This window comes from Corylus avellana, chromosome 1 (assembly GCF_965113065.1).
Source record: "Corylus avellana chromosome 1, dhCorAvel1.hap1.2, whole genome shotgun sequence".
Lineage (NCBI taxonomy): Eukaryota > Viridiplantae > Streptophyta > Magnoliopsida > Fagales > Betulaceae > Corylus > Corylus avellana.
The window spans coordinates 44930239-44957758 of record NC_142490.1 but is presented as its reverse complement, the minus strand read 5'-3'; the positions used below and the strand labels follow the sequence as shown (position 1 = coordinate 44957758).

At 34.6% G+C, this 27520-nt stretch overlaps 3 protein-coding genes and 1 pseudogene across 22 annotated transcripts in view; 3 read left to right on the top strand and 1 right to left on the bottom strand.

Moving 5' to 3' along the window:
* The window catches only part of LOC132171936 (cysteine-rich receptor-like protein kinase 10), a 99495-nt gene that overhangs the window by 50545 nt on the left and 21430 nt on the right, over window positions 1-27520 (bottom strand). The window contains exon 2 of the mRNA XM_088512209.1: window positions 26798-26819. Coding sequence (XP_088368335.1) covers window positions 26798-26819 — 22 coding nt within the window. The remainder of the gene's footprint in view (window positions 1-26797; window positions 26820-27520) is intronic.
* Window positions 10-13532, top strand: LOC132170030 (cysteine-rich receptor-like protein kinase 10; annotated as a pseudogene).
* LOC148589926 (cysteine-rich receptor-like protein kinase 10) lies at window positions 14856-19482 on the top strand. 13 transcript variants are annotated; one of them, XM_088512256.1, is made up of 8 exons: window positions 16317-17099; window positions 17205-17209; window positions 17312-17427; window positions 17868-17989; window positions 18103-18313; window positions 18408-18645; window positions 18837-18987; window positions 19129-19482. In XM_088512256.1, the coding sequence occupies exons 1-8, from the start codon at window positions 16317-16319 to the stop codon at window positions 19480-19482; spliced, it is 1980 nt and encodes a 659-aa protein (XP_088368382.1). The 13 variants fall into 13 exon arrangements, with proteins under 13 accessions (XP_088368385.1, XP_088368382.1, XP_088368381.1 ...); XM_088512255.1 differs by lacking the exon at window positions 17205-17209 and having other exon boundaries at window positions 16317-17142; window positions 17302-17427; window positions 19129-19370; window positions 19416-19482; XM_088512257.1 differs by lacking the exon at window positions 17205-17209 and having other exon boundaries at window positions 16317-17146; window positions 19129-19370; window positions 19416-19482.
* Window positions 21622-24697, top strand: LOC132170029 (cysteine-rich receptor-like protein kinase 29). Of its 8 annotated transcripts, none has more exons than XM_088512226.1 (7): window positions 21622-22404; window positions 22584-22731; window positions 23095-23216; window positions 23330-23540; window positions 23636-23873; window positions 24058-24208; window positions 24347-24697. In XM_088512226.1, exons 1-7 carry the CDS (start codon window positions 21622-21624, stop codon window positions 24695-24697), a joined length of 2004 nt encoding a protein of 667 aa, XP_088368352.1. The 8 variants fall into 8 exon arrangements, with proteins under 8 accessions (XP_088368352.1, XP_088368349.1, XP_088368347.1 ...); XM_088512223.1 differs by having other exon boundaries at window positions 21622-22447; window positions 22606-22731; XM_088512221.1 differs by having other exon boundaries at window positions 21622-22447; window positions 22606-22734; window positions 23089-23216.

Here is a 27520-nt window from a genome sequence, read left to right as displayed (position 1 = left end):
TATGGATTATCTGCCATAATTAGGAATATGTTCATGGACACATTTTCTGTTGAAGCCTGGGAGGGATAATGTTTTTCTTCCAGAAAGCCTTCTTTTTTCTATTACTTGCAGGATGTTGGCTTATGAGCTCCATTAATTGCCAGCCAACCTATAATTACCACTATTGTCTAGATCAATCTAAAGAAACCCCCAGCCTCTTTCCAATCAAACCTCTCAGTCCTGTTGGATTCTTTATCCTCTAAAGCTTCTCAAAACAACAGCTTCTACAACGATCGATACTTTTAATGGCATTTACGGCCTCTTCCTCTGCCGAGGTGACGTTAACAGCAGTATTTGCCAAAGTTGTGTCAGTTATGCGACTCAAGATATCACAAGTCGGTGTCCATCTAATACAACAGCCACCATAGGGTTCGATGAATGCATGTTAAGGTACTCCGATACTAATTTCTTCGGAGTGGAACAGACATCGCCAGAGCTGCTCGCGTGGAATACTATAGGAAATACCACTTCACCTGATGAAGCTAATTTTGGAGCACTGGCCCTAATGAACGGACTAATAGATGAAGCTTTAGGAACAGATATGTTGTTCAAGGCAGGAAACCGGCCTGTGGGTAAGGAGTCTGATGAGGTTAGGTATGGGTTGGTGCAGTGTACTAGAGATATCAATACTACTTCATGCAGCAATTGTTTGGGACAGTTGATGAATGACGCCAATCAGTGTTGCCAACAGAAGCAAGGGTGGCGCATTTTGGCCCCAAGCTGCAATATAAGGTATGAGAACTACTTATTCTTTCAGAAACCACCTGTGCCGCCATCCCCCCAACCTGTGCCTGCAGCACCACAGCCACCGCCCGATAATGGTAAGGCCCCTGCATAACTTGGATTAATAAATATGAGCATGTAAGCCAACTTTTAGATCAGTGCTTGAGTTTACAGAAATAATAATCATCTTAATACCTTCTGATCATAAAGTACTAGTATTAGAAAATCAAATGTTTTATTCTTCAAATGATAAAGACCTTAGTAGATCTAAGAAAATCAGTTGACAGGGGCTGATTGGTATAAGAAATTTGGATATGTTGTGAATGTGTTGTGTCCTTGCCAAACACTGGTTAGGGCAATTGTATTTATAAGTAAATCAGTTACAAGAGATTGAAATGATTACAAGTTGTATTTTATATAAACAGTACATAAGAAAAGCTGTACACAGATTCTCATCCAAGATTTGAACATGAATGTTTTGCATCTTAATCATGATTGATATCTTGAGCTTTTGAATTCATCTCGATCTTATCCGTAGTAGGAGTCGCTGAAGTGGATATATCTCTAACAATTGGAAAAATAAACAGACGATATATGACAATTAAGGATAACGACAGTCTTCAAAATTGTGGAGTTATTGGGACAAAGGAACTCCGTAAACATTCACTGAAGCTGGCAAACTTGAATGTAGTAGAAGTTCTCCCTTATGTTTGATTTAGAACTTGCATTTATCAGGCAAATTTAGTGGAATTCCCCATTCACTGCTAGGAACCTTCATGAAATACTGAATCCATCATTTCTACTGAGTGGTAACAATGACACTTGCAAAAGGGGTGCTTGTGGATTTGTCTAACTTGTCACTATTTGTGTAGGCTATATCCCTATATTAATTGATGCATCTTTGTTTTAAGATATTGTAAGCAAACTTAAACTTGTCTTGTATGATGAGACAGGAGGCGGGGGAGGGAAGAATACAACAAAGATCGTAATCATTACTTTATCATCAATTACCGTAGTTGCGGCCCTCTTGGGTTTTTGGTACTCATATTCATCATTTGACCGGAGGAAAAGAAAAGAAGGTAGATTACGTGCTACTCAAGGGGAAACGAGCCAATTAATTCTATTTCATTTGTACTTCTAGACTGCCACTAATTCTAAATCTAATTTGTTACTCAGAAGGGGATATGAGCCAAGCAAGTATGTTAGGAAACTGGGAAGCTTCACATACAATAGGAAGTATCCAGGCCAGAGATCAAGACAACAGTGGAGAAATGCATTACTTCAATATAAGTACCATGCAGGCTGCTACAAATAATTTTTCTGATGCAAATAAGCTTGGAGAAGGTGGTTTTGGACCAGTTTACAAGGTTAAAACACTGACTAGTTTTTTTGTCACATGCATTTTTGGAAATTATTGTATAATTTGCATTTGAAAATAATAAATAGCAATAATTGAGTATCAATGGCATCTAAAGATTGCTGTTATAATTTGGTTTTAGAAGGAGAAATGAACTACAAGTGAACCCTAATGTTGTGACAGATAGCAATGTGTGTCTACCATTACCATATGATAAATTTTCTTTGGTTGAGAAAGTTTGAAAAACTTCCAGGGAATGCTGATTAATGGAAAGGAAATAGCAGTTAAAAGGCTTTCAATGAAATCAAAACAAGGTCTTGAGGAGTTCAAGAATGAAGTGTTGTTAATTGTCAAACTTCAACACAAGCATCTAGTGAGGCTGTTGGGATGCTGCGTGGAAGTAGGTGAAAAGCTTCTAGTCTATGAGTACATGGCCAACACTAGTCTTCATACCTTCCTGTTTGGTTTGCTCTCTCTCTCTCTCTCTCTCTCTTCTTCCCCAATACCAAGGCACCAATCTCCTATCTGAGACAACTATTTGCCTTCCTGTTATTACAAATTTACAATGCAGATCCAAAAAAAAGTGGAATACTAGATTGGGCTAAGCGCACAAACATTCTCAATGGGATCGCTAGGGGCCTTCTATATCTACATGAAGACTCTCGACTCAAAATCATCCATAGAGATATGAAAGTAAGCAATGTATTGTTAGATGATGACATGAATCCAAAGACTCTCTAACTCTCTACATTAAAAATTAAAAATTTCAAAGTTTTTAAATTTCCCCACTGCTCATTTTGTGCTTGTACTTCAGAGTCACCGAAAGAGAGAGAGAGAGAGAGTGAACCGAGAGAAACCGAGAGAGTTAAGAGGGTTTTCTGGCAGTGAGTGGTGCGACAGGGAGCAAGTTGGTTGAGCTACCATCGTGGTGCTGTGGGCAGCGTCTGGAGCGGTGGACCTCAGCCCAACTCCGGCTAGCTCTGTAGTTGGGTCTCTGAGCTTCCTCTGTTTCCAAGCAAAGGGAAACACGTTTTGTTAGGTAATCTCTTCCCTTGACTACAATCGTAGGATTTCGTGGTTTTTGGTGTTTGATTTTCCTGATTTAGGGTTTGAATTATCATGGCCTATTGTGGTTTGAAATTGGGATGTCCGTGTTATGTTGATATGGGGACTTCGGTTATGGCTTGAGAAGAACCGAATGGTCGGGTCATGGGTGTTTCGATTGCGGGTTTCGGTTGTTGTTGGGTCTAGAGTGACGGTGTTGAAATTTCGGGTTTCGGTTGTTGGGTCTTCAATTATGGCTCTTTCCCCACTCATTACTCATATTCCTCGTTGGCGCAGGGGTGGGTAAAATATTCGATTACAACCTTTCAATTGTCACCAAATCGGCGTAGACTGTCTGCAGACTTTACTAACTTTCGGTTATTGGTAGTCGAAATAAAAATTTATACAGATATCGGTAACCGAACTGAACTTAACCAAAAAAATAACCACCAAAGTATAGTAGGGCAGTGTCTTACTAATATTAATCTCTTCTTATTTAATTTTATCCATATTAGTGACAATTTATAATCATCTAAGATAATAATTATGTTAAGGATGTTTGTAAACATGTCAAATAAACACTTATTTAACCCTAAAAAAAAACCATTTGAGCCAAAAAATAAAAACAACCCATTTGGGACTCAGCTCATAAAAATAGATTTGGCTCATTAAAGTTAACCAATTTAACTAACTTTTGACTTAACTGAGTGACAATTAATCAACTTTACCAAATTAATCAAAATTGTTGACATTAATATATATAGGTATAAAGTCGGTTAATTAACCAATTTTGTCGGTTCGGTAGGTGAAAATAGGTCTACTAACACAAATTTACCGATACCCTACCCTAATTAGCAGCCGGATCTGCTCTTCAGCCTCTTACTACTTGCTCTTGGAGCCCATTTTCCTCTTGGGTTGGATTGGGATGGGTTGGGTTGGGACACTAGAGATTCGAATCTTGGATCTCTTCGGAAGAGGCCATCATATCTAATGGCGTTTGAGTGAGTTTTAATAATAAATTATTATTATTATTTTCAGAATTTTCTTATGTTTAATGCAAATGCCAAGAAATTTGTTGGCGTTTCACAAAAGACAAAACTCGGCACTTCTAATACGCTAGAAAATAAACGCCTAGAAAATCTTATTAATATTTATATAATATATTCAGTGTTTAAAAAAATGTTGGAAAACTCAAAACTGCATGTTTTTTTTGAATTCAAATTTTTTTTTCTAATTGAATAAAAAAAAGGGGAAAGTTCACATACCCCCTTCAAACTACCACTCAATTGTCAATGTTACTCCCCAAACTTTAAATTGCGACAATGTACCCCACAAACTATCAAAACATTGTCAATGTCCCTCTCATTAACGAAACTACCTTTAGTAATTTTAAAAAAAAAAAAAATACTAAAATTTCTGGAAAAACCTAAAATTAAAAAAAAAAAAAAAAAAATCTTTTTATTTGAAAATTTTTCGTTTGTTTTTTGGTTTTTTTTTTTTAAAAAAAGAATGTTTTATTTATAATTTTTAAATAAAAATTTCCGTTTTAAAAAAAATTAAAATATTTTTGTTTAAAAAAAATAAAATTTTCGTTTTTTAAAACATATTTAAAAAAAATCTAAAAAAATAAAAATTGATTTTTTTTTAAATAAAAATTTTGGTTTAAAAAAAATCGTTTAAAAATTAAAATAATTTTTTAAAAAAATTAAAATTTTCGTTTAAATTTTTTTTTTTTTTTTGAATTTTAGGGGTATTTTTGTCATATTGATAAATAAATAGGAGCATTTTGATCTTTTTGCTAGCTTGGTGTGGGGGGGTGGGGGGTGGGGGGGAGGGAGATATTGACAATATTTTGGTAGTTTTGAGGGTACATTGTCGCAATTGAAAGTTTGAGGGAAACAATGTTAATTGGGTAGTAGTTTGAGGGAGTATGTAGACTTTACCCTAAAAAAATGATTACAGGGTAGGATCTTTTATCACTCCAAATCCGAAGGAAAGGAGTGGATGATCCTAAAAATAAAAATAGGGTGAGCTCCTTAACAATAGATTTAAAACAAATTAAAATAATGCAGAAATAATTTAAAAGAAAAGAAAAAAAAAAAAAAAAAAAAGAGAAGAAAAATTAATCAAACAAATGACTCGATCATCCCGAAAACTCACACTCAAAACGGCGAGAGAAGCAAAGGAAACACATATCTAAACTCATTCTCGCCGGAATTCAAATATTCTCTCACAAACATTTCTAAAGTCTTATTTTCATGCTTTGAATAGTAATATGAGATGGAGACTGAAGTGGTTGAGGACAAGCTGATTTGGCTGCCCCCCGTCCAAATTGTTTTATCCATGCAGACTACAAATTAGACGAGTCAAAATACATTTGACCGGATTTCCATCATATCTCTAAAATAAAAAGGAACGCATGCATAATTCAAAAATACAAAACATGCAATCCCATGGTCAATGATGTCCCGGCCACTACAGGAGGAAGGGGTCTCCCTGTTTCACACGCATGCAAGTTGACAAAACAAGAGTCTCTAATGGCTGCTGTTGCCAATTCTATATATGGTTAGACTCTACCTGTTCGAGCATTTGGAAGATAATTAAATTATTAATATTAATTAATACTATACAATTTTATCGTTTTTTTGGGCAAAAATAAAGGAGCTTTTTTCTTTTATAAATTTTAATTTTCAATCCTAAAATATAACACAGTTGCAATGTCCCATAAAATATAGAAAAATGTTTGCTTTCATGTTTTTTACATGTCTCTGGTGACTTGTCCATTTTTTTTTTTTTTTAGAAAATATTAAGGCATTTTTATTGGGCACCATAGCTACTCAACAAATGATTGGTTACTTTGTTAAGCCGAATGTAAAGTGTTTTTAACCATATAGTTGAACAAAATAACTAAAATATTATTTTCTTGAGTCGGATGTGAGCCCTCCATGCACGTTAAATGGTTAAATTTATTAAAAAAATTACCATTTGAAAAAATTAAGAAAAAAAAAAAACTAAAACCATCAAAAATGGGTTTCCCTTTCATATTAGCTCTCTTTTTTTTTTCAAATGATTATCTTTTATATATATTTTAATTTATTTATTAATAACTTTAAAAATATTTTTTTAAAAAAAAGTGTTTAATGTAACAGTGATAATGCATATGGGGTATCAATATTTTGGGAGGAGTAAAATATAACTTAGTCAATGGGAGTAGTTTTGACTTTTTTTTTTTTTTTTTTTTTTTTTAGAGAAGTAATTTTGACCTTTCAGCGGTGATAATTGACTAGCGGACATTAGCCGTCACAACAATCGGACGCAAATTTCCACATTGTATTTATGAGTGATAAAAGTATCTACCTAATAGAAAAGCCCAAAGAACTCCAGCGAGGTTACAAATAGACTTAAAATACTTTAGCAATTAGCATGTGGGGTGTTAGGCCTCCGCACATGTGAGTCTGCGACACCTACAATATTGACAAACTATACAAAAAAAAAAAAAAAATACAAAAAAATACAAAACATGCTATTACTAAGACATGTTCATGATGTTGATTCTTTTTTTTTTTTTTTTTTTTTTTTTTTTTTTTTTCTCGTATGGGAAACATAATGTTGATTTTTTTTTTTTTTTCAAGCACATTGTGTTGATTCTTGATGCAATAATTAATTCCGTTGTTCTTTCTTCTTCTTCTTTTTTGGATTACCTGTCCCTTTTTTTGGCAAAACAAAGCAAAGAGTCGGTTAATTAATTTTTCAATTATTTGTCAAAGCAAAAAGTTTAATATTTAAGTACGTATTTTTCCGTTTAACCGGAAAAATAAAGAAAAAAAAATTAGAAACAAACAGAAAAGCAAAAAAAAAAAAATCTGAACTTTTTCTTAAGGTATATACAACTCAAATGGTAGATTGGGGGTAGACATTGTAAAAATGAAAATTTTAGGAAAACATTGCAAATAAAATAATAGTTAGAGGGGATCAAAATAATGCATAATGCTCGTGAACAAAATAATAAATTAGCTTGTTATTAAAATAAATTGATAAACTTTACATGAAATACTGAATTATATGTTAACCTAGTATGTTTTTCAATTCATTAATGTTATATCGTGGAGTTCAAAAATAATAGTCACAGTATAAGACTATTACTGACTTACAGTTGAAGAATATCACTAAGTCACACTTGAAGACTATCACTGAGTTACAGGTGAATAGTTAAAGATTATTACCTAACTAACCTAGATAGAGTAGAAGTCTATTTGTATTCAACATGATTCTCCTATAAATAGGAGCATTTTATATTGTAAATATTACTTAGAGAAATAAGAGCAGCCTTAGGGCTTGATCTAGCTTAGGTCATAAACCGAACCATGTGAGCCTACCACAGGACAAATGAGGCCACACTTGAGGCCCACACTTCTTACCCCGTAATAAAGACCAGGAAAAATACTAGCCTGCACTTAAATGAGGGTGTTGAGGAATAATCCTACATTACTTGTGGACAATATCTTGGGCATGTGAAGGAGGGTGTTGAGGAATAATCCTACATTGCTTGTGGACAATATCTTGGACATGTTTATAAGGAGTGATCAATTCTCTCTTATAGAACCGGTTTTATGAGATAAGTTAGGCCCACGAATTTCTTCAACTTATCCTCTTAAATTCCTGAGGTTTTCGTGCTCTAATACCACATGACCTGACGTTATCATGAAAGAATTCATAATGCGAAAATAATAAGATAGTGATACAGAGATTGACCTATATCCACGAGATCAAGCCCTAAGGTTGCATTAAACTCTTATTTCTCTGAGTAATATTTACAATATAACATACTCCTATTTATAGAAGAATCATGTTGAATACAAATAGACTTCTACTCTATCTAAGTTAGCTAGGTGATATTTTTTTGCTTACTTTTAAAAATTATTTTTCATTCTTTTCTTTATTATATTATTGCCATCACTTAATCAGAGGGGGAAAAAAAAAACAATAAACAAAGAAAAAGAAAACATTTGAGGTGAATATTTAATTCCTTAAATGTGCTAATAACCGCCCAATAATTGCTAACCGTTTATAATCACTACTGCATAACTGCATTTGTAGGTGGTTATAATAAAACTATTAATCGTCTATATATATATATATATATATATATATATATATATTATGCACAACTTTATTATTTAAAAAAAAAAAGTTATTTAAAATAAATTCAAAAAAGAGGCATAAAGAATGCCCAAAAGCTCGTATATAAAAAGCAGTTGTCAACTCCTGGTAATTAGTTTTAATAACCGCTTATTATAATTCAATAACCGCCTTAAGTAGTTGTGGTTAGTAGTTAGAACCAATAATCACTAATTGTAATTGCTTGTACAAGCCTTGTTTTAGCTAGACTGACTTCCGGTAACATAGTGAAAATTTTTACATTAATAAGCAATACTACATGCATGTGTCCATAATTGGTATTTGAAAAAAAAAAAAAAAAACCTTTATTTCAAACATTAGTATTAAAAATCCCGATGTTGTTGCATGCACGTATTTTAAATTGTCTTACTCTCAAATAATTACGAACCAAATCTATTCATCTGAATGTTGACTTGTGCCTATGCAAAGTTGTTGATGAAATTCGAGGCATAGAATCCTTGCAATATGACTTTGGCACCATTAGAGTTGCAACGGATAACTTTTCTCAAGAAAATAAGCTCGGCCAAGGAGGATTTAGTGCTGTTTATATGGAATGGAGAAGTTTACCATGCATATATCTGTCATGATAATTTCAAATCCCTTATGTCTACATGCAATTCATCATTATATGTTAACAGGGTAAGTTCTTAGATGGACAAGTTATAGCTGTAAAAGACTTTCTAAGAATTCTGGACAAGGAGATTTAGAATTTAAAAATGTGGTCGTATTAGTGGCTAAACTTCAACATCGTAATCTAGTGATGCTACTTGGTTTCTGCTGGGAAGGAAGTGAAAGACTACTAACATATGAGTTTGTACCGAATACAAGCCTTGATCACTTCCTTTTTGGTATGTTTGAACTTTACTTTTTATTTGATATTGTATTCAGAATAACTTTTAGGTTGAATACACCTCCACATATTTTACTTCATTGGATCATATACTTACTCGGATTTGCAGATCCAATTAAACATTTACATTTTGATTGAGAAATGTGCTACAAGATATGAGGCATTGTTAGAGGGATTCTTTACCTTCATGAAGATTTTCGACTTCGTATTATTCATCGTGATCTTAAGGCTAGCAATATTCTTTTAGATGCAAAAATGAATCCGAAAATTCTGATTTTGGCATGGCAAGATTGTTGTTATTGGATCAAACTCAAGGAAATAAAGTAGAATTGTTGGAACCTAGTAATTATTCTTTTTTATTTGGGGAGAGCTAATGTTTGCTTTGTACAAAAGAAACAACATCAAAGTTCTAACAACAATTTTTTACTTGTTCCTAAAATCAAGGGAAACTAACAATTTTGAAGAGAAGTATGGAAAGCACTGTGATTATATCCAAATTAAACTAATATTATTGATGTTGACATGCAGCAGATATATGGCTCCAGAATATGCAATGGAAGGAAAATTCTCTATAAAGTCTGATGTCTTTAGTTTAGGTGTATTAGTGTTGGAAATGGTGAGTGGACAAAAGAACAATTGCTTCCGAAATGGGGAGAATATGGAGGATCTTCTAAGCTATGTAAGTACAATAATACATGAATGCAATTCCCTTGTCATATAACTTTGACACTAGTAAATTATCACATAGGAATTATAATACTTATGTAATAGAACTTTTTGTCTAATATTGTGTTTGCCCATCTAAATGATATACTGCATGTAAACATGGAAAAACTGGAGAAAGGGGACTGGTTCAAATATTGTGGATCCAACAATAAGGGTAGGCTCGACAACTGAAATTATGAAATGCATCCACATTGGGTTAATTACCATGTGTTCAAGAAAATGTAGTTGACAGACCAACCATTGCTTAAGTGGTTCTCATGCTTAATAACTACTCCATCCCTCTTCCAGTACCCTCACAACTTGCATTTTTTTTTTCCCATAGTAGCGTTGACTCAGAGGCAGCATCCCGATGGGAGCAAAGCACTTGGGTTACAGAGTCAAATGAAAGATCTAAAGAAAACTCCGTCCAAGCCTCAGTAAATGAGGTTTCAATTACTGAGCTCTACCCGCGCTAATACTGCTTTGTAAAAGCTACAATTAAGAATGTATATTTTGTAATGTTAAACTACTATGATCCATGATTATGTATCATAGTAGCTTTTTTAGTTCTTTTTTATGTTTGTATGTAGCAAGAACTGTTTGGTAGTCGAGAAAAAAATGATCACATTCTCCCTTTAATCCAATTGAAAATTTTTCTCCCCGTTTTGATTGTAGTAGTCTCATATAATTTTAGTTTATTTTTAGTGCACCATTTAACAATTTTTTCTTTACTGCTAACCCATATTATTGTCATTTGAATATTTGAGCTTAAGAAGATTTCTTTAGCTTCCCATTTAACTATTCATCATCCAATTGTCACGCTTCTTTTCAATGGCTACAAATTACACTTTAATTTCGAAAATCTTTTACAAAAATGTCTTAGAAAAGAATAGCGAAAAATATAAATAATGATAATAATGAAAAAAATAAATAAATAAGAAAGAAAAGAAATAAGTTATGCCGTATTTAAATGGTTCATGCCAAATTTGAGAGGAATTACTGTTTAAATAAATTAATCAAGTTTGATTTTAATTATACAATTTTTTATTTATGTCTTGATATAATTCAAACTATATAACAACACCACATATAAATACCTCTAGCAAAAACCAAAAGTACAAAATTATGGTCAAAATTTAAAATGGATAGGTTCGTTGTCCCTTTCTTACATGCATGCCATCCCCCTTGACCGCATTAATCAGTAGGAAACGCGTGAACCACTGAAGAAAGTTGTTGTCCATTGATTATGGCGGTTGCCGTACTATTCCTTCGTCAATGGAGAAATAGTAAAGTGCACGGCACTTGCATGTACCAGTACTAGATTGCGATTTTAAAGTGTAATTTAAGAAGAATAAAGATTTAGGGTAAAGATAAACAGACACGCCGCCTGCAAAAAGATTTTTTTTATTTAAAAAAAAAAAAAAAAAAAATTTTGCACTGTCGTGCGTGGGCGTACGACGCGTGCTCCCAATTAGTACTCAAAGATTTATTTTGAGCCGAAGAAATCTCGTGGAAATTACTCTAATAAGTGAGTAATGATATAACTTTTTTTAGAGTCATCGTGATGTGACTTTTAAAATTGTTGTTGAATTTGAGATGTGATTTATTAACTTTTCGATGCTACTGTTTTTGCACTTTTTAGCGGCAATCTGCAACGTCAACTTTGCCAGTTCAGTTTCAAAACCTTTCTTCTGATCAGCTATTTGGGCATTGAACTGTGACACAGGGAGCATAGCTTCTTCGTCAACCCACATAAAATAATCACAACCACGATCACCTTCACTCTGCATATTTGGTAAATGAGAATTACTAACCAATTCACAAACATAGTGTAATGTAATTTAGTGCTAACTGAAAAACAATGGGTTCTTCAAAGTCATCTACTAATAATTTATCTTTTTAAATAGTTTAAAGTTTATAGTTTATATTACTTCATTTAAATATACAGATAATGGGTTCTTCATAGTTTATATTACTTCATGTAAATATACAAACAATGGGTTCTTCATAGTTTATATTACTTAATTTAAATATATAGATAAGTTCAATATAAATTCTCACCCAAATAAATATTCCAATAGGTTCACATTTGATGAGTGCCACTCATACAATTGTGGATATTCTATTCTTTTTTCTCCTCACGGCCACAGAACTAAAAAACATGGAACATGTCACCTCAACTAATAACATTTAGGATGTGAAATTATGACGTAGGATTAATGACCACAAACCAATTTGGTAAAATATATATATTTTTTACTTGATTAATGAATGATGATCCTTACAAAAAAAAAAAAAAAAATTAATGTCTCCTCAAACAATGGAGTTCTGCATGAACTATTTTAGCACTCCATTTCCAAAAGTAAATAGCATTTATTGAGCACAGGCAATAGCAATAATTGAGCATTTGGAGGAATTAAGCATTATCGTCAATTTGTTGAACATTCTCGTTCAGCAATTTTGATTGTTGTTGCCTTCATAATTCTGCAGTCTTGGGTAAGTTAATAATTTATTATTTTGTTGTCAAGATGTTTAACTTTTAAACTCCATTTTTAATAATGGCAACGAAACTTCCCAGTCGTTTTTTATTTACTCACCTTTCATTTTTATATGTAAATATTTGACTGGGGCTACTATTTGTTTTGATAGCTCTACGTACTGCTATGATTAAATGGGTTCGGCTGGACTTGATTTTGAGATTTTGGGGAGCAAAATAAAATGGAGTTTAAAAGTTAAACGTCTTCACAACAACAATCAGAATTATGAAGTCAATTCATTCAACATTTTTGAATTGACTTCAATGCTTAATTCCTCCAAATACTATTTAAACAAACGGAGAAATAAAATTCAAACCAACAATCCCACTGTACAAAATTCAAACCGACAATCACTGTACAAAATTCCCACAAATACAAACCAACAATCAATGTACAAAATTCAAACAAACGGAGAAACGAAGAAAGCAAGAAATCGAAAACTCCTAATTTTTAAATCCCTAAATTCGCACCTTGTATTTACCGCATCCAATAAATCTTCTACCAAAATTTTTCTGCATGCGAGAAGTCATCACTGGTGATTCAATTCCGCACAGGCATTTCGTACACGCAGAGGTAGACTTCGCCGGTGAACTTTCCATAGACAGTACACAGCCACTCGCATCATCGTCAACGAGCTCACTTCCAATCTTCTCCATTGTTGACGAGCTGTTGGCCGAAATCTTCACACTATAAAGTCAATCTTTCTTCACACTAAATCAGACCATCAATACATCTGCAAAACGCCCAAAATCATTCTCCACAAACCCAAAAAAAAAATAGGAACAACTCAATGGGTTACCTTCAGTGACCGATTGGGCTGTTTGGAGGAAAAGATTTGTGGCTTCTTCGGTTTTGCAGGACGACGGCGTGACGAGGGGACGATCGGAGTTGAGGGGGACGAACGACACGACCTGTTGGGTTTTTGGTTTTGCAGGACCACGGCGTGACAACGGCAAGATCCGATTGGGCTGTTTGGATGGAATGATTTCTGGGTTTTTGGGTTTTGCAGGACGACGGCGTGACGACGGACGCTCGGCGTGAGGGGCTGGATCACCGGAGCTGTGGGCGTGGAGAAGCGAATCGGCCACGGCGTGCATGAGGGGGAGGGGGGGAGATGTTTGCGTGGGACTGATTGAGAAGGCCAAATGGGTTCTATTAACCCTAAGCAAAACGGTGCCATTTTGCTTAAACCCATTTGGAAGCAAAACAGCGCCGTTTTGCTCCCCCTTAAAATATATATATATATATATATATATATATATATATAGAAGGACATTTTTGTAACTTAACCGTAGCCAAACGACGTCGTTTTGTAGTTTCCGTCCAGACTGACGGTGTTGACTAACGGAGTGGCCAAAATGCGACAGTTTGGTAGTTTAGGGGGCTACTTTATGACTTTTGGAACATCAGGTGACTAAATCGAAAACGGCTAGTAGTTTGGGGGGTTTATATTTTTCCCATAAAGATTTAACAAATTATTATTGTGTAGAAATTGAATAAATTGCCTACCTCATTTTCTTCATTAATTAATATATATTGGGAGTAACAAAATATCCATTTTTCTTCTTTCCGCCACACTGAGCTTCTTCCTAATCTGAGTGTACCTTTATATGTATCATTTTAAATACAATTAAAAAAGAGAAAATATCTTCCAACTCATTTAAAATAGTGTTAAGTGTCTATAAACATTTAAGTTAGTAAAGTGTTATTAATGACATTAAGAATTTAATATCCGTTTTAAATGTTTATAAATACTTGACACTATTTTTAATGGGTTGGAAGATATTTCCTCCAGACTAATTTGAAGGAAATTTCTATGGACTATGTTTATAGAAATTTTTATAGACTGTTTATAGAATTTTTTTTTTTTTTGTTCTCTCGATAAAATGACACCTTTTTAATGTAGCATTTTCTAAGTGTTTTGATGCCTAAAAAAGCATAAATTACGTAATTTAAAATTTTACAATTTTAAAGAAATTATAGGAGATCCTGATCCATTTATTTCAACATCTTGACAACCACAAGTCTTACCAATTTATTTTAATAATACACAAATTTATTATTTTGTTCAGTAATATGCATTATACTGTTCAATAGAGAAAATAATAATTAACCCATTCGTTTATAAGAAAACTAATAACACTTTTAGGAACAAACTCTTCATCGATCGCCAATAATCCAACTCTTTGAGTGAGAAAATTTCAACTCCTCCTCGCTAATAGTACTGTACGTACTGTTAATCTTCGGAACAAGTTGTTGCTAATTAATAATAATGACCAATTAATACTATAGAGAACATATTCTCAACCAGCTAGTCAAAATAATTTTTGGGTTATTTGGCTAGTCACAATTCTAAAATAGAATCAAAATGAACTGCATCTAGCTTAGCAAATTGGAGAAATATTTGGTGATTGAGCTCCGTTAACTCAACAAATTAATGTATAAATTTTTTTTTTTTTTTTTTAAAAAAAAAAATCTAACGTTTTCTCTCTTTCAAAGAAGAATAATTTTTCTTTGAAAAATAATATTTAAATAGAATAGTAAAAATAGATAGCTAAAATAGAGAGCCTTATTTGAGCAACTTTTTTTTTTTTAAAAAAAAAAAAAGAAAAAAAAGAAAAAAAGTTGCTCAAATAAATAAATAAATGTAATTTTTTTTTTTTTTTTTTTTAAACTTCAATAAAGAATAAATTTGTTGAGCCACGATAGTGACCATCTAAATTCATCCTACTAAACACTTTTAGTGACGAAAATACTTCATTATTAATGATGATACCAAAATATACGCTACATGTATTCTTGTGCTATTTCGTATTAATTACTAAATATATTCGCATACTGCATACATACGCATAGAAAATCTGGAAATGGATTGAATTAGCATTAATAATTTAATACACAATTATAAAAAAACACAGACTAGCTAGCTAGCACACAAAGGGAAAGGAAGGCCGGGTCTAATGACACAAATTTTGCCACGTGGGTTGATGCCTATTTAACCGAGGAATGCTTCATGCACTGCATTCTACAAACCATCTCCCCACCATCTCTTCACTTTAGAATCTTGATTTTTTTCTTTTTAAATACATAAAGAGAGACGAGACGGTGGGGAGATGGTTGGTAGAATGCAAAAAAGCATTCCTCCTATTTAACTAGACCTTCATCCTTAGGTGGGATTTCATTGAGGGAGTCTTAAAGGTTGTTGGGTACATAATTTTTAAATTGATATTTAAATACATGAATATTCTACTATATGTAGTAGGTATTTTAATGAATGTGAAAGAAACAATTAAGAATGCATGTTTGGTGCATGCACGCACGAAGACAGTAACCCATGGACTTTAGGGCTTAAATTTGGGCATCGTGGCTTGTCATCTACCGCTTCTGTCTCAATCAAATTAACTGCGTGCATGCATGACGAGAAATCAGATCGTTATTTAAAGCATGCATGAAAAACCCTGGTCCTCAGTCCATATAGAAATATTTTTAAGTATCTAAAGTTGGTAATTTCTTCTTTTAGATAATGATAAATAATAAAAATTATTCTCTTAATTATTTTTTTATAGTGAATGAGTGAATTTATTATTGAAGTTATGTGAGACCTAATGAATTCAAAAATTTAATAATAAAAAAAAAATTGAGATAATGATAAACAAATAATTTGTTAGGTTTACCTGCTTTAAGATAGAACTCACATATTTAAAACCTACTAATATTTTTTGAAGCTAAAATAGAGCAGGTAATTAGAAAAGGTTGAATGTTTGAATTCAACATTAGATTTTTGCAAGATCATTGACTTTAGAGGCTTAAAAAATTACACAAACGGTCACCGCCTCACCATTCTCAATAAAAAGCCTCTGATATTAATGTTACCCACTGCGCAATGGTTTCCTCTAGATTACTTTTCTTCCTCTCAGCCATTTTCATATTCACTGCTCAAGCAGTCTCGCAGCCAGCCTTCCTTTATTACTTCTGTATAAACGAAAAGGGAAACTACACCGCTAAAAGTACTTATGAGGAAAACCTCAATCACCTTCTTCCCTCCCTCTCGTCCAACACCGAAGTAGACTATGGCTTCTACAACTCTTCTTATGGCCAAAACTCTGATGAAGTAGACGCAATTGGACTTTGTAGAGGAGATGTTATCCCAGATGTTTGCCGTGGTTGCCTCAATGACGCTGCGTCTCTTCTCAAGCAGCTCTGTCCTAATCAGAAGGAGGCAATTGGATGGTACGACTACTGTATGTTACGCTACTCAAATCGCTCCATTTTTGGCGTCGTGGAAACTAGTCCAAGTTTCTATATGTGGAACGTGAACAACGTATCGGCCAATTACGTGAATCAATTCAACGATAATCTTAGGAGCTTGTTGGAAAGCCTAAGAAGTCAAGCTGCAGCAGGTGGTTCTCTTCGTAAGTTTGCAACAGGAAATGGAACCGCACCAGATTTTAAAACATTATACGGACTCGTACAGTGCACACCTGATTTGTCTGAGCAAGATTGCAACAATTGCTTAGTTGGGGCATTTCAAGATATTCCAGTCTGTTGTGATAGTAAGCAAGGTGGGCGAGTGGTCACACCCAGTTGCAATATCATGTTTGAGGTCTTCCAGTTCTATAACTCGACAACGGCTGCATCAACCCCAACATCTCCAGTAGCACCACCAGCATCTCCTCTTCCACCATTAACAAACACCAATACAACAAAAGGTACGTACCCATATAAAGCCATTATGCTTTGAACATTACATAACATATTATGGGCTCATAAGATGTTGTTTAAAGTTATTTATGCGAATTCCGAAGTCAACCCTCAAAATCTTCTAATGAGAAGATATATATATATATATATATATATTGTTTTTGTAGGGAGCGAGAGCAACACATCCAGGACTGTCATCATTATAATTGTGCCAATCGTTGCATTTGTTGTACTACTCATCTCTATCTGCATATACTTCAGAGTAAGGAGGAAGCCAAGAGAGAAAATTGAAAGTAAGTAAAAGTACTTTGGTTTTTTTTATTTGTTAGTCAAACAGCTACGCCTCGTGACTACCGCAGTAGAAGTTACAGGCTATTACAATTGCAAATTTTTCAGCATTTATTAGCTTTAAACGTGATATAATTTGGGAAATACTTTATATATATAAGTCGATAATTATTTGGGAAATTAAACCAAGGATTGAATTAGAAAAGTCCTGACGAGAAGCGACTTCCAATAACAAATTGGAAATTATAATTACATTAATAAGCACGCTGCACTACTGTGTCATTTGCTATTTGGGAAAAAATAAAAAATAAAAAAATTATTTCGATCATTAGTATTGAAAAATCCGTTGCCTTTTTGTTCATACATTTAAAATTGTGTTACTGATTAATAATTATGAATCTAATGTAATTATTCATTTGATTGTTGACTTGTTTCTTTTTTGAAGCTGACGATGAAATTAGAAGTGTGGAATCCTTGCAATTTGACTTTGGCACTATTAGAGTTGCGACAGATAACTTTTCTGAAGAAAATAAGCTCGGCCAAGGGGGATTTGGTGCTGTTTACAAGGTGATTTGACATAATCTTAAGGAGAAGCGTATCATCTATATATATGAGAAAACATGTTAATTCTCAAATTCCTTGTGGTTACATGCACTTCATTATTAATTATATGGTGACAGGGTAGGCTCTATGATGGACAAGTTATAGCTGTAAAAAGACTATCAAAAAATTCTAAACAAGGAGATTTAGAATTTAAAAATGAGGTCTTATTAGTAGCTAAACTTCAACACCGTAATCTAGTTAGGCTCCTTGGCTTTTGCTTGGAAGGAAAAGAAAGACTATTAATATATGAGTTTGTGCCAAATACAAGCCTTGATCACTTCCTTTTCGGTATGTTTGCACATCTCTTTTAGGTAAACAGTTTGGTTGAGTACACCTTCACATATCTTACTTCATTGAATCATATACTTGCTTGGATTTGCAGATCCAATTAAGCGTTTACGTTTGGATTGGCAAAGGCGCTACAAGATTATAGGAGGCATTGCTAGAGGGATTCTTTACCTTCACGAAGATTCTCGACTTCGCATTATTCATCGTGATCTTAAGGCTAGCAACATTCTTTTAGATGCAGAAATAAACCCAAAAATTTCAGATTTTGGCATGGCAAGATTAGTTTTATTGGATGAAACTCAAGTGAACACAAGCAGAATTGTGGGAACCTAGTAAGTATTCAATTGTATGTGGTGAGAGTTGATGTTCACTTTGTACCAAAAGAAACAACATTAAAGTTCTAGCTAAAATTTAACTCTTTCTTAAAATCTAGGGAAACTATCAATTTTGAAGATAAGTGTGGAAAGCTCTATTACCATATATATCACAATTAATATATAATATTATTGATGTTGACTTGCAGTGGATATATGGCTCCAGAGTATGCTATGCATGGGCAATTCTCTGTAAAGTCTGATGTATTTAGTTTCGGTGTTTTAGTGTTGGAAATACTTAGTGGACAGAAGAACAATTGTTTCCGAAATGGAGAGAATGTAGATGATCTTCTAAGCTATGTAAGTATAATCTTACTTGGGAACATTTACCTGCTTGTCCAATAACTGTGGCACCAGTAAATTCATGCATGGGAATTATCATAGTTATAATAGAACTTTATGTCTAATATTGTGTTTGCCCATCTAAATTATATATTGCAGGCATGGAAAAACTGGAGAGATGGGACTGCTTCAAATATTGTGGATCAAACAATAATAAGGCCAGACTCGACAACTGAAATTATGAGATGCATCCACATTGCATTACTATGTGTTCAAGAAAATGTGGCTAACAGACCAACCATGGCTTCAGTGGTTCTTATGCTTAATAGCTACTCCATCACTCTTGTAGTACCCTCGAAACCTGCATTTTTTATGCACAATAACATTGACTCAGAAACAACGTCTCGATGGGAGCAAAGCACACAAGTTATAGAGTCAAATGAAAGACCTAATGGCAACTTTGTCCAAGCCTCAGTAAATGAGGCTTCAATTACTGAGCTCTACCCGCGCTAGTGCTTTGTAGAAGCTATAAATAAGAGTGTTGAAATGTTAAACTACTTTGGGACATGATTCTGTAGTCTGTACCACGTGGTATATTAATTTTGTTGTTCCTGTTTGTATGCAGCTACAACTATTTTGTAGTCAATAAAACAAAATCTCTTTGATCACAATATTGTCCTTTATAATCCAATGGAACTTTTTTCTGCCCGTTTCCATGGTAGTAGTGGTGTTAGGATATTAATTAAATTATTAAATTAATTATTTATATCTATTTAAATTTTAAAAATAACAAATGATGTAATATAGTATGATTAGTATCCAAACAAAGTCCAGCCCCTATTTCACTGCACCCCTCCCCTCCCTTCAACTGCTCCATGTCTACCTCCCCAGTCCCCACCAACCTTGCCCCTCATGCTCGTGCATCCGAACGTTTTCTTTTTGTCTTTATAGGAAAAGGAAAATTTTCTCTGATTTTCTGGGAGAAGTTGCAGGGAAAGTCGAGGTTTAGTTGGTGGATATAAAGGGGACAAAAAATGCGTGGTTAATTTCCTTAAATTATTAAAACTTATCAATGTTCTCCAATGACAAAAATATCCTCCATAAAAATAAAAAAAATAAAAAGAGGTTTCATTATTCCTTCCTTGGCTCGTGTAATTTAACTACTATTTAAGGCCATGGCATAAGCTAGCTGGACGTCTCCGACTCTTACAAAAGCGCAGATAGCGTCATAGAGGCAGATCATGGTGGCAATGTGCTAGTGTTATTCCACATCGGTTCTGGAAGAAGCTGATGGTCAGTTTATAAGTGTGAGGGAAAGCCTCACCTCTTGAACTGGTTTTTGGGGTTGAGATAGGTCCAAGACCACCAAACATTGATATCAAAGCCCAAGTTTACCAACAAGTCTCAGCCTAACAGTACACGGGTGAATGTTGGGGTTATCCCATATCGGTTGTAGAAGGGGCTGGTGGTTATTTTATAAGTGTTAGGGAAAACATCACCTCTTGAACTAACTTTTGAGGTTCAAATAGGTCTAAGACCACTCAACACAACAATCTTATGATGAAAGAGCTTGGTAGCCGGAAGGTTTTATAGTTATTGTAAAGCTTAGAAGAGAAAATGGGGCCATTAATATGATAAATGATGGGGAATTGAGTCCATCCGTCTAACAAATTTGGAAACCGAATATTTTGACTCTTCTAATTAATAATACGTGTGGATACTGCTTTTTACGCTTCCTTTGTGTTGGAAGGAAGTTTCAACGTACAGTGTATTGGAACACATTCTTATCCAAAGTCTTAGTCCAACCGAAAGTCTATCTTTCTTAATTTGAATTGTATTTTGAATTCAATACAGATTAGATCATTTTTATTATCTATATTATGAAACACAACTCAATGGAAATACTCGGCTGTTTTTACAGATATATATTAACGTAACTTTATACAGTGCCCCACATCTTAATTGATCCAGTTAGCACTAATCTGCATGTCATTAAGAGGAAAACACATACTGAGAAAAAGGAAGACAGTAACGTGTTTTCTCAAAAGGAAAACACATACTAATTGAATTGAATTGTAGACATGCATTTACACAAACAATTAAGAATGCGCGTTTGGCGCACGAAGACAGTAACGTGTCCATGGACTTCGTGGCTTGTCCTCTACCTCTTGTGTCTCGATCAAACCGCGTGCATAACTAATCAGATTTATTGGTATTCAAAGCATGAATGAGAAACCCCCGTCCTCAGTCAATGTATATATGTATATAATGTAGAAATATTTAAGTATGTAAAAGTGGGTCATTTCTTCTGTTATCTTTCATTAGACAATAGTTTTTTCAGGTTTACGTGCTTGACCTGATTACCCGACCAGTTCATATTATATATAGCACTGATCAAGTTTCATGACAGACTCATATTTTTAAAACCTACTAATATTTTTTAAAGCAAAAATAGATTAGGCAATTAGAAAAGGTTGAATGTTTGAATTCAACATTAGACTTTTCAAGATCATTGACTTTAAAGGCTTCAAAAATGCACCAACACAAACCTAAAAGTCAGCCCACTATGGTTCACCTTTCTCAACAAAAGCCTATTATAATCTTCAAGCTAGGCCTAAACATTGCCATTTCACAGAACGCAAGCTTAAGGCAATGGTTTTCTCAAGATTACTTTTGTTCCTCTCTTCCATTTTCATGCTCGCTGCTCAAGCAGTCGCGCAGCCATCCTTCCGTTACCAGTATTGTTTCAATGACAGGGGTAACTACACCGCCAACAGTAGCTATGCGAAAAACCTCAATCAGCTCCTTTCCTCCCTCTCCTCCAACACTGAAATTGACTACGGGTTCTACAATTCCTCTTATGGCCAAAACTCTGACCAAGTATATGCAACTGGACTTTGTAGAGGAGATGTTAGCCCAGATGATTGCCGCAGTTGTCTCAATAATGCTACGTCTCTTATCACGCAGCTTTGTCCCAATCAAAAGGATGCAATTGGAGGGTACGACGAGTGTATGTTACGCTACTCAAATCGCTCCATTTTGGGCTTCGTGGAAACTAATCCTACTTTCTATTTGTGGAACCCAAACAATGTATCGGCCAATTACGTGAATCAATTCAACGATGATCTTAGGAGCTTGTTGGAAAGCCTAAGAAGCCAAGCTGTAGCAGGTGGTTCTCTTCGTAAGTTTGCAGCAGGAAACGCAACGGCACCCAACTTTCAAACGTTATATGCGGTTGTGCAGTGCACGCCTGACTTGTCTGAAGAAGATTGCAACAGTTGCTTAGTAGGGGCTTTTCAAGGTATTCCAAAATGTTGTGATGGGAAGGAAGGTGGGAGAGTGGTCACACCCAGTTGCAATATCAGGTTTGAGGTCTCCCCGTTCTATAACTCGACAGCGGCTGCGTTAACCCCATCATCTCCAGTAGCACCACCAGTATCTCCTCCTCCACCATTAACCAACACCAATACAACAAAAGGTACGTACCCATATAATGCCTTTATGCTTTTAACATAACAAAACAAATTATGGGGTCATAAGATGTTGCTTAAAGTTATTTATGCTACTAAGATTATTTCTCCAGATCCAGGCAACCCTCAAAATCTTCTAATGAGAAGAGATATATGGTTTTTGTAGGGAGCGAGAGCAACACATCCAAGACTGTCATCATCATAATTGTGCCAATCTTTGCTTTTGTTGTACTAGTCATCTCTATCTGCATATACTTCAGAGTAAGGAGGAAGCCAAGAGTGAAAATTGAAAGTAAGTAAAAGTTCGGTTTTTTTATTTATTAGTCAAACAGCTACGCCTTGTGACTATCGCAGAAGAAGTTATTGGCTATTACAATTACAAATTTTCCAGCATTTATTAGCTTTAAAGGTGATATAATTTGGGAATTTTATATATATATATATATATATAACGATAATTATTTGGGAAATCTGACGATAAGTGAGTTCCAATAACAAAATGGAATATATATATATATATATATATATATATATTATTTCGATCATTAGTATTGAAAAACCCTTTGCTTTTTTGCGCATACATTTTAAATTGTGTTACTCATTAATAATTATGAATCTAATTTATTCATTTGATTGTTGACTTTCTTTTGTGAAGCTGATGATGAAATTAGAAGCGTGGAATCCTTGCAATTTGACTTTGGCACTATTAGAGTTGCAACAGATAACTTTTCTGAAGAAAATAAGCTTGGCCAAGGTGGATTTGGGGCTGTTTATAAGGTAATTTGATATAATTTTATGGAGAAGGGTACCATCCATATATATGTGAAAACATGTTAATTTTCAAATCCCTTGTGGTTACATGCATTTCATTATTAATTATATGTTAACAGGGTAGGCTCTCTGATGGACAAGTTATAGCGGTAAAAAGACTATCAAAGAATTCTGGACAAGGAGATTTGGAATTTAAAAATGAGGTCTTATTAGTGGCTAAACTTCAACACCGTAATCTAGTTAGGCTCCTTGGCTTTTGCTTGGAAGGAAATGAAAGAGTATTAATATATGAGTTTGTGCCAAATACAAGCCTTGATCACTTCCTTTTCGGTATGTTTGCACGTCTCTTTTAGGTAAACAGTTTGGTTGAATACACCTCCACATATCTTACTTCATTGAATCATATACTTTGCTTGGATTTGCAGATCCAATTAAGCGTTTACATTTGGATTGGCAAAGGCGCTACAAGATTATAGGAGGCATTGCTAAAGGGATTCTTTACCTTCATGAAGATTCTCGACTTCGTATTATTCATCGTGATCTTAAGGCTAGCAACATTCTTTTAGATGCAGAAATGAACCCGAAAATTTCTGATTTTGGCATGGCAAGATTATTTTTATTGGATCAAACTCAAGGAAATACAAGTAGAATTGTTGGAACCTAGTAAGTATTCCACTGTATTTGGGAAGAGTTGAGGTTTACTTTGTACCAAAGAAACATCAAAGTTCTAACTACAATTTAACTCATTCTTAAAATCTAGGGAAACTATCAATTTTGAAGATAAATATGGAAAGCTCTATTACCATATCCAAATTAAACTATTATTATTATTGATGTTGACATGCAGCGGATATATGGCTCCAGAGTATGCTATGCATGGACAATTCTCTGTAAAGTCTGATGTATTTAGTTTCGGTGTTTTAGTATTGGAAATATTGAGTGGACAAAAGAACAATTGCTTCCGAAATGGAGAGAATGTAGAGGATCTTCTAAGCTATGTAAGTACAATCATACCTGGGAACATTTACCTTGTCCTATAACTGTGGCACCAATAAATTCACACATTCAAATTATCGTAATTAAAATAGAACTTTTTGTCTGATATTGTGTTTGTTCATCTAAATCATATATTGCAGGCATGGAAAAATTGGAGAGAGGGGACTGCTTCAAATATTGTGGATCCAACAATAAGGCCAGGCTCGACAACTGAAATTATGAGATGCATCCACATTGCGTTACTATGTGTTCAAGAAAATGTAGCTAATAGACCAACCATGGCTTCAGTGGTTCTCATGCTTAATAGCTACTCCATCACTCTTGTAGTACCCTCGGAACCTGCATTTTTTATGCACAGTAACATTGACTCAGAAACAACATCTCTATGGGAGCAAAGCGCACAGGTTTTAGAGTCAAATGAAAGATCTAAAGATAACTTTGTTCAAGCCTCAGTAAATGAGGCTTCAATTACTGAGCTCTACCCGCGCTAGTGCTTTGTAGAAGTAAGAGTGTATATTTTGAAATGTTAAACTACTTTGGGACATGATTATGTAGTCTGTACCATGTAGTATATTAAATTCGTTGTTCCTGTTTGTATGCAGCTACAACTGTTTCTTTGATAATAATATTGTCCTTTATAATCAAATGGAACATTTTTCTGCCCGTTTCGGCAGTAGTAGTTGTATTAGAATACTAATTAAAAGAAATGTTAGGAGGACTAACTTTATCTTTTATTAACGGAGACTTAATAAATTGATATATAGCTAGCTCATTCATTAGAGAAGAACAAAATAATTAATTAAGAGAAATGTAACGAGTATCAATGAATGAGCTACATATCAATTTAGTACGCATATATTAGTAAAACAGTTAGTACCCTTAGTATTTTTCATTAATTAAATCATTCAATTAATTCTTTATATCTATTTAAATTTTTAAAATTACAAATTAATGATTTAATATTGTATCCAAACAAAATCCAGCCCCTATTTCACTGCACCCCTCCCTTCAACGCTGACTCCAGGTCTACCTCCAGCCACCAACCTTGCCCCTCATGCTCGTGCATCTGAACGTTTTCTTTCTCCCTCTTTATTGCAAAAGGAAAATTTTCTCTGATTTTCAGGGAGAAGTTGCAGGGAAAGTGGAGGTTTAGTTGGTGGATATAAAGGGGACAAAGAATGTGTGGTTAACGTGACAAGTAACGCTTTCCTTTTTCCTTTTTTCTTTTTTCTTTTCTCTTTTCTCTTTTTCTCTTTCTCTTTTTTCTTTTCAATGCGGCTGACTTTATTATCTTTAGCTTTAGGTGGGGACTGACCGGAAGGACTAATTTCCGTCCTAATTGGGTTGATTAGTATTAATTATCTAGTGGTCTTCAAGAGGTAACTCAATTGGTTGGGACTATGTCTAATGAAGCGAAAGTCATTAGTTTGAATCCCTCTCTCCCTCTTGTGCGAACATGTAAAAAAAAAAAAATAATAATTAATTATCTAGTTGGATAATACTATGAACTATTTATTCATGAAGAGTTTGAAATGGCGTGCATGAGATATAAATGTGAACATATTTGTTTGTTTGGTAGCAAAACTTACAGATTACAATCAACGTACTGGCAGCCTTGCTTCAAACCACACCCCTCATGTCATCCAAATTTTGGTAGCAAAACCATTTATGACGATTTAGCTCTCCCGTCTACTAGGCTAATTTGGCTATTGAGTTTTTCTTTTAGGAAAAAAAAATGTAAAATTAGTCTTTGTGGTTTGAGGTTTTGACAAATAACTCATCGAGGTTTAAATTAAAACTTGATTAAACAAGACTCTATAGGATAAGCAAGAATAAAAAAATAAGGGGAAACTTCACTTAGGACCCCCAAACTTCCACCCGTTTTGAAATACCCCCCCTGAACTTCAAAGTCTCTCAATTTAGTCCCCTGAACTTTCAATTGCTATCAATTTGGACCCTTTTAACTTTTTATACCCATTTTACCCTCGACTAAAACTACGCCGTTTTGGACTTAAACAAAACTACGTCGTTTTTACTCCAAAACTACACCGTTTTGAGCTTCAGAACTACATCACCACCCAACCCAAAACGACGTCGTTTTGGTCATTAATATTAAAAAAATAATAATAAATAAAATAAATTAAAAATAATAATTTAAAAAAAAAAAAAAAAAAAAAAAAAAAAAAAGAAATCGGGGGTGGCTTCAGCCACCCCCTTGGCCAAAATGGGGTGGCCGGACCACCCCATTTTTGGCCAAGGGGGTCGCTCAGCCACCCCTGGCTGGTCTGGGGGTGGCCGGACCACCCCCTTGGCCATGGGGGTGGTCCGGCCACCCCCAAAAGGCCGAAAAAAAAAAAACGCGGGGGGGGGAGGGGGGGGGTGGGGATCGTGGGGGTGGCCGGACCACCCCAAGGGGCTGGGGGTGGTTTCGGCCACCCCATACGGCCGGTATGGGGTGGCCGAAACCACCCCAGCCCCTTGGGGGTGGTCCGGCCACCCCCAAAGCACCCCGATCCCCTTTTTTTTTTTTTTTTTTTTGGGCCACGGGGGTGGCCGAACCACCCCCTTGGCCATGGGGGTGGTCGAACCACCCCCAGATCGGCCAGGGGGTGGCTCCAGCCACCCCCTTGGCCAAAAATGGGGTGGTCCGGCCACCCCATTTTGGCCAAGGGGGTGGCTGAAGCCACCCCCGATTTCTTTTTCTTTTTTTTTTTCTTTTTTTTTTTTTAAAATTTATTTATTTTGCTTTTCTTTTTTAAAAAATAAAAAATAAAAAAAATTAATGCATAAAACGACGTCGTTTTGGGCTGGGTAGGTGTTGTAATTTTAGGACACAAAACGACGTAGTTTTGGGGAAGGGTAAAATGGGTATAAAACATCCAAAACGACGTAGTTTAATGTTACAAGTGTCCAAATTGATAGAAATTGAAAGTTCAGGGGACTAAATTGAGAGACTTTGAAGTTCAGGGGGGGTATTTCAAAACGGGTGGAAGTTTGGGGGTCCTAAGTGAAGTTTCCCCAAAAAATAAAAACAAATGGGCCATGTTGGGAAAAAATTTGACAGAATCCGTTAATGAGGCATATCAGTACTAATAATCACATTGTGACGTATGTCACATCAATACTAATTTTTTTCATTTTTATATTATTTGTTTATACATATATTTTTATTATAAGTTACGTGACATGATCTTATTGGCTCGGATGTAGTACACCAAAAGAAATTGTCACATTTTGATGGAATTTGACGGCATATATATATATATATATATATATATATATATATATATATATTGTGCATACCTCCTAGATCT